General features: G+C 34.3%; 1 protein-coding gene across 8 annotated transcripts; it reads left to right on the forward strand.

The window, feature by feature from the left end:
* The first annotated feature begins 2,115 nt into the window (after window positions 1-2,115).
* On the forward strand, window positions 2,116-7,795 carry LOC111876844 (protein PTST, chloroplastic). Of its 8 annotated transcripts, none has more exons than XM_052770631.1 (10): window positions 2,116-2,313; window positions 2,475-2,709; window positions 2,827-3,028; window positions 3,112-3,213; window positions 3,309-3,377; window positions 3,461-3,566; window positions 3,654-3,742; window positions 3,962-4,074; window positions 7,099-7,215; window positions 7,707-7,795. In XM_052770631.1, the coding sequence occupies exons 2-10, from the start codon at window positions 2,663-2,665 to the stop codon at window positions 7,738-7,740; spliced, it is 879 nt and encodes a 292-aa protein (XP_052626591.1). In that variant the 5' UTR covers window positions 2,116-2,313; window positions 2,475-2,662; the 3' UTR covers window positions 7,741-7,795. The 8 variants fall into 8 exon arrangements, with proteins under 8 accessions (XP_052626591.1, XP_052626592.1, XP_052626590.1 ...); XM_052770632.1 differs by having other exon boundaries at window positions 2,657-2,709; XM_052770630.1 differs by having other exon boundaries at window positions 2,121-2,313; window positions 2,818-3,028.
* Window positions 7,796-8,200: the final 405 nt, after the last annotated feature.

The raw sequence follows: 8,200 nt of genomic DNA on the forward strand, positions 1-8,200 counted from the left end.
GTTTTAGCCTCTTGTTAGGGATGATGATGGAGTAAAGTCATTTTAGGGGTTGTTCTTTCAGATCTGAGGTGGTTTTGACATCCTTGAGCTTAAAGGTGCAAACTTTATGAGGATTTTGGTATCATGCATGCATTAAGTCAATTATAAAGTCCATTCCAAGTTTAAGAGCTTCATTTAGACATGCATGAACGTAAAGTTGGCAATTTTATGTGGTTTTCCAGCTCAAGAAAGTCAGATTTATGTTTTGGAGTCATGTCCTTATGGATTAAGTGCTTAATGTATTAAGAGGTGGGTTTCTGGCGAACTCGATGAGTTTTTTGGATAAACTCAGCGATTTGGCTCCATTTTCCCCAATATTTTCAAATTGATAGAAGAACTCAACTAGTTTGTTGGTCAACTCGGCAAGTTGGCTTGGTTTTCCCTGATCTGTGCAGTTGATGGAGAAACTCGACGAGTTGAAGGACAACTCGACAAGTTGGGTCAACTTGGAGCGTTGACCTTGACCTTCGATTTATATCTTTGAACAAGTTTGTCCTAAGGGGTACTAGACGGTAATCTGAATTGTAATAAGGAAAATTATGGACTTAGGATAAGGTTCATATGGGTTGGGCCCAATTTGGAAAATTGGGCCATTAGTGGGCCTTTATGGATCTTTTGGTTTTGGGCCTCAGTTTTGGTTCATGTTGGGTTCGGGGTAAAATGGTCATTTTACCCAAGTAAGGATTACGGATTTTAGCGAGGAAAGCAAATGCTAGGTGTAGTGTTGGTTTTGATAGCTCGGGAAGTCGACATGGCAGCAGCTCAGGAATTCTTTTGCGGAGTTTCTGCATTCGAGGTAAGTTGTCCTCACTATACTTGTGGGTCGAAGGCACCATTGTTGGACCATTAGATTGATATCCTATTATGCGTGCTATTGTATTGTTATGATCTGTTAGATCGGTATCCTGGTAGATAGGATGTTGCTATGCTTTTATGATCTGTTAGATCGATATCCTGGTAGATAGGATGTTGCTATGATGTTATGACTGTTATATCAGTATCCTGGTAGATAGGATGCTGTTATGTTGTTATGATCTGTTAGATCGGTATTTTGGTAGATAGGATGTTGCTATGCTTAGTGATCTGTAGATCTAATAATCTGGTTGTAGACTGTCATATGGTTATCTGTTATATGTGTACATGATTGGTTGGTGGCTGAGGCTTCACTGCTTTGTGTTTATGTTACGCCAACATGCCAAGACATTCCAACCAGATGGTTGAATGGGCCCGAGGGTATTCCATCCGGAGGATGATTGGACTCATAGTATGTTGGCGTTCCAACCTGATGGTTGAGGGCCTAGGGTATTCCAAGCAGATGGTTGACTGGACTCATAGTATGTTGGCATTCCAACCCAATGGTTGAGAGCTTGGGGTATTCCAACTCGATGGTCGATTTGACCCACAATATGCTACTATTTGTATATATTATGTGTTTGGGTGTTGGTACTTTAGGGGAAGTCACTAAGCTTCGGGCTTACAATTTTGGTTGATAATTTCAGGTACTTCAGTAGATCATGACAAGGTGTATGCGTGACCGTACACATCCTCACGTTTTGGACTTATAATTTCTAGGAAACTATGATAATGTGAATGATTTGAAAACTATTTTGAAAGAGATTCTGATTTTTAAATAATGTTTTGGGAACAATGGTTTTTGTAAGCACTTCTATAGAAAGATGGATGTTTTGAAAAGTTTAAATTTTATGGATGTTACAGAGAAACTCTTTAAGCTTTTGCTTACAGTTTATATTGTGATTTCAAATACTTCTGATACTAAGGAGAAGGGCCTAACCTAATGGCGCATCATTCACTCCTCACTAGTTTTTTCGCGTTTTGACATTTTACTCTGATAATTTGACACTATTATTATTAAATAGTTTTGAAACAATGTGACTATTGTAATCTTTGTGTTTAACTAAAAATAAAAATTTTGATCAAAATTTTGAACTATTACAAGACTTCCACTTTCTAAAAAATGCCATTCACTGAAGATATAAGTTTTAGGATAGAAATATAATAGAAGATGTTTGAGTTAGCCTTGGAAAACATATATTTAATGAAGGTTTTGTAAACTAAAGTAAAATCGGATATTAACAATCCGACGGCCAATAAACAGCCTGACACGTGTCACACCATGCGCTGCTTCCCTCCCGTTCGCTGCCTCACATAATCCTTATACCAGAGATCTATGAAATCGACGTACGCCGTTCAAACGAGAGGCACTCACATCAACAGCAGCTTACTTACCGGATATTTGTCGGCTCGTGATCGTAGGTGAGTTTTTCCTAATTCTGAAATCACTTTCTGATTTCTTTGATGATATTAAGTAGTTCACTACTGATTTCATACACGATTTTAGTGCATTCAACGTGTTTGATAAAATGCCAATTACAAACCTTCTTCTGTTTTAGCTAATTGATAGTTCACAATTCTAGGGTTCACCTGCTTCCGATTAACTTGAGGAAGTCCGACTTCTTTTCCCCCAAAATCAGAGTCGCAATCAAAGCAAATTAACCCAATTTCATCGCAAATCTTTGAATATGGACTGTAATCGTCTCAATAACCACCAATTATTTCCAAATTTAGCCAATAATTTCCTTTCTTTTGTTTCTAACAGTGCATCATGGAGTGTTATACAATGAGCACATCAATACAAGGATTGTTATCAGGGTAGGACTTTATATTTCTCTTATATATATTCTGGATATTCAACACAGATTATAAAATCATTTGCTTTCTTTCTTTAATTCTTTACCACTTTTTATCATCTTTCTTCAGTCGATGCAGAAACAAACAAATATCATGGATTTTGTGGCCAAATAGAAGCATTCATGGATTCCAATATATAAGAAATGTTCATCGTTATCCCCATTGTAGACTACTCTGTTTTCCTCCCACTCTTAATGAACAATCTTCATCACTTCAATCCAAAAAAAACTCAAATGGTGACGATGAACATGTTCTTGAACAACCAATCGACAATGATCAAGTATAAATATATATTCTTTTTTTTTTTTGTTTACAATGTGATGCTTTTTTTTTATTAATGTTAAACTTAATTTTTCTTTATAGTTAAAGGCACTTCTTGCTGATGCTGAAAGGGCAAAGCTTTTAAGAAAGTTGAGTGAAGCTAATCAACACAATCGTTATCTCAAACGTCAGGTCTTTTATTTTGTAATTTTTTAACTAAAATACTTATATATTTTTAATAACTAAAACAAATTTTATATACTCTTTTGATTTTTAATTAAAATTACATCTATTTGTAGTTACTTGTGAAAGAAGATGCTTTGGCTGAGTTTAAAAGTGAACTTGCTGTAACAGAACTTGAGATTCAGGTTATGTCCATTAACTTAATTAAAAATGAATTTAATATTTGTGTAACTATGTCTCTTTATTATTGTAAAATTATATTATTCAGGGATTATTAAATATGGCAAAAGAAATTGTTAGTTATGGCATTCCAGCAGGTTCAAGAAAAATAAATGGGAAATACATTCAATCTCTTCTTCTTTTACAATTACAAGGTACGATATTTTTATATACTTTATTATTTTATAACAATAACAAATTTACAAAACCATGTTTCTTATTGTTTTATTGCATAAAAAAAGGTGTTCAAGAGAAATTAAAAAAACAAATTAAAGAAGTCGAACTTGCACAATCGAAAGAGGTGTCGTTACACTGGTATGGCATGGCAGAGGTGTGTGTTATAACAATACAACAAATCATCTTTTTTTTATTTATTATATATATATATATATATATATATATATATATATATATATATATATATATAGATAGATATATCTTTTTAATTTTTTTATTTAAATTCTCTTAACATATAATAATAATATAATATGAGTTAATTTTTTATTTTTTTATTTTATTATTATTCTTTTTTTACATTTTTGGTTTTAAGAGTGTGCAAGTTATGGGGTCTTTCGATGGATGGAGTCATGGAGAAGACTTGTCGGCGGAGTATACTGGTTCTTACACGAGCTTCTCCACATCTATAATGCTTAGACCCGGAAGGTAAAAAAAACACAGTTTGATATGACATGTGAATACTGTTTTTTTTTTTTTACTGAATGGGTAATGATGTTTGTCTGTATGGATAAAGTTTTGTTTTATCTACTGAGTTGTATAAGAGTGTTTACTTTTTTGTTAGTGCAAAACGAACGACTTACTAAAAATTTAATTTTTGGTGCTAATATTTTTTTGAAAATAATTCATTTTGGAATTTATAAATAATAGACAAAATTACATTAATAGTACCTGTGGTAGAAAGGGTAAATATGTCATTTCATATGGAACTTAACTAAAAAAATTAACACCGTTAGATAAAAAACTAAAAGGACCTCTTGTGTTCATTTTAAACATGAAAAGTACCCCTTTTGTCCAAAATTTCTCAAAAGGACATGTGTTGGTTTTTTTTGGTAATTATAGGGACCAAATGTGTAATTTTGTCCATTTTAGTTATTTTGATAAATGTATTAATTTGCATAATGAAGGTATGAAATTAAGTTCTTGGTGGATGGAGAGTGGGCCCTATCACCTGAATACCCAACCGTTGGAGAAGGATTAATGGAGAACAACTTGTTGATTGTTGAATAATATGAGGGGTATTTTTGTCTTTATAGAATAGATTCTTATTTTTTTTACTACCTCTAATCTAAAAGATGTAAACATGTTATTGTTATCTTTTTTGTTGACCTAGAGTACAGTGTTTTGAAAACCTGATCGGACCGGCCGATTCGACCGGGAACAGGTTAGGTTATCGGTTTTTTAGACGCAAAAAACAATTTGTAAACAAACCGGAAAAAACCGGTGGTTCAACCAAAAACCGGATAAAACCAGTCTGGTCAAACCGGAAAAAACCAATTATATTAAAAAATAAAAAAATTTAAAAATTATACTAAGAGACCACTTTGTAGCTGGTATCACGAAATACAAGGCTACCACAACGTGGGCCAAAGCTTCTTTGAGACGTTGATGCTTGGGCTTTTGATACGCTCCATTGGTTTCTTTATATACAAATAACTTAACCCTCATTTTCTATAACCGATGTGGGATTAGTGGTGCACAAAAAAACCGGTTCGGGAACCGAACCGCCTTATAAACCGGTAAACCGGTTCGACGTGAACCGATTCAAGAAGAACCGATCCGGTTCGAGAACCGAACCACCAGTTTGGACAGGTTCGAGATTATAGAAGTTGGAACCGGTTTAGGACCGGTTTAGTGGGAACCGATTTAGTGGGAACCGGTTAGAACCGTCATCATCACAGCTCCTCATCGCCATTGAACAACACCATCATCATCTGCTTTCACCATCGCCATAAACCAGCATTGCTATCGCAGCTTCTCTGAGCACCACCTCTCCCCTGTTTGCTTTGTTTGCTTTCATCTGCAAAGAACTCCAAAAGCAAAAAAATCTTCAAATATATATATATATATATATATATTAATGTTTTTTCTGCAGGAAGGTAACTTCAAATATATATTAATATATACATGTATTGTACGATGGAGAGACTTGCACTAATAAACAAAAGCATGATGGACAGATGCATGGGAACTAACAAACAAAAGCATACAGGTACTTTTCTGCAGGAACCTCCATTTTTTGTTTCTTCTGCTGTCAAACTTCTATTTCCATTTTATTTAAATCACCAAAACCGGAAAGAAATAAAAGAGTTTAATGAACCGGTTTCCTTCTGAACCGGTTTCTAAGGCTCCGAACCGGTTTACAAAGTTCATGTATTTTTATTGAAGAACCGGTTTGAAACCAAACCGGTTTAGCCTTGAACCGGTGTTGACCATTTTGACTTGAACCGAACCGGTTTGAAATAAAAACCTGTTTGTACACCCCTATGTGGGATTGGCTTCTCAAATCAATATACATCCTCTCTACTTGTTCAATATTTCATTGTCAATTCTCAAAGGAATTAAGTAACTTTTATGCTTTTACACCCATATATATATATATATATATATATATATATATATATATATATATATATATATATATATATATATATATATATATATATATATATATAGGGATGAGCAAAAGGACCGGGGAACCGGCCGGAACCGGTCCCGGAACCGGCACCCGATGGAACCGGTCGGGCCTGAACCTATACTATAAATTCGTGATTATTTGGAACCGGGACCCGGAAAGAACCGGCTATTGGAACCGGCCCAAAACCGGGAACCTGCCCGGCTAGAAAACCATGTCACGTAATGCGGTAATGATGTTCACGATCGATCCCACCTCGGCACCTCCTGCTTGTGATACACACAAAAAAAAAACTTCTTCTTCCCATCTAGTCTCAAATCGCAATCGGTCTCATAACAAAAAAACGCAATCGTTCTTGACTTCTTGTGAGTCACGGCCACGATCCGATCCCACCTCCTGCCGGCTGCCACGATCCCAACTCCAAGTTCACGATCGAACCCTACTCTCTTCAACAATCGGCAATCAGCATCACTTCATCATCATTCAATTCTTCATCTCCAAGTTTCCATCGATTACAAGCTTCCATCTCCAAGTTTCAATCGATCTTCAATTCTTTATCATCATTCATTGATTTTTCATCTTCAATTGCTTCAATGATTCAAACTATGGATGTTCATGAAGATCAAGTAAGAGCATATATTTATATTTCATGTTTTAAGATTATATACTTCAATATTAGCTTCAATGCTTCAATGATTCACCAAATAATGACATGCATGCAAGTTTTTTTTCTTTGGTTTTGTTGTCTCCATTCCAAATATATGCATTGTTATCCCTACTTAATTAAAAGATCTTGATTCTTGATCATAGTCTCATAGTGGAGTACTCCTTTATGAATGAAAGGTTGTACATATAATATATGTTTCATGTTTTAAGCTCCATTTAACAATAACAATGTACTTTGTAGACATACATGCAAGATTTTTGTTAGATTAGTTTATTGTTTATAGTATGAATGTAATTATGTAAGATTGTCAAAACTACGAATTTGTATAGTACTTTTGTTACATAATTAATGTGTAAAATTGACATTGTAGGATTTGGATGGGCTACCAAATGTACCATCATCAAGATACCGAAACTCGGATGCTCATGATGCCAATATTGAAGATGGTAATCCGGCTAATTGGATTGGAAAAGACTTTGATGACCAAGTAAGATTAGTATTTAGCTCATTAGCAATATTTATTTCTTTAGCAATCTGTACAAATATTAAATTGTGCATAACTAGTTCAATTTAACTTGTTTTGACCTGAATCTTTTTCCTACATGTAGATTAGGATTTGTAGTTGAATTTAGACTATAAAAACGCTTGATTTGGTTAAAAATTGAATGAGTTACAAGCCCCGCAAGGAAGGGTATCAAATTTGAATTTTTTTTTCTAACAGCAATAAAACGTGATGTGATTTTGTTGTTCAAGTGTGCATAACTCATTCAATTTAACTTGTTTTGACCTGAATCTTTTTCCTACATGTAGATTAAGATTTGTAGTTGAATTTAGACTATAAAAACGCTTGATTTGGTTAAAAATTGAATGAGTTACAAGCCCCGCAATGAAGGGTGTCAAATCTGATTTTTTTTTATATTTATTTTTCAACATTTAAACGTAATATGACTTATTATATTTTTTATTTTGTGAATATAGGATTATGGAGAAGATTCAGAAGAAGATTATATAGAAGAAACACCGGCATGGAATGTTATACCAAGTGATGAATCAAACCAAGAAGAGGAGCCACAAGAACAACAACCTTCAAAAAAAACGAAAATTTGCAACCACACAAAAACAAAGACAACCAAAAAAACCAACACAAACAAAAAAACCACCACCACCACAAAAACGAACACAAGAAAAATACCCAACACAACCAAAACCCAAAAACAAAAAAAAAAAAGACTCAAAAGGAGTTAAGGGACCGGATTAACCCAACCAGATGAGGTGAGGGTAGAGATAATTGTACCGCTCCTGTTTGGAAATACTTCGAGATCGAATGGATAAAGGAGGACGATGGAATTGAAAGAAAGTGGGTCGAATGTAATTATTGTTTACATTTACTAGCCGCAGATCCAAACCGGAATGGTACAACTTCAATAAACAAGCATTTTAATGGGTGCAAGTTAAATCCAGACAACATACCG

The sequence above is a fragment of the Lactuca sativa genome, chromosome 4, assembly GCF_002870075.4.
Source record: "Lactuca sativa cultivar Salinas chromosome 4, Lsat_Salinas_v11, whole genome shotgun sequence".
Taxonomy (NCBI): Eukaryota; Viridiplantae; Streptophyta; class Magnoliopsida; order Asterales; family Asteraceae; genus Lactuca; species Lactuca sativa.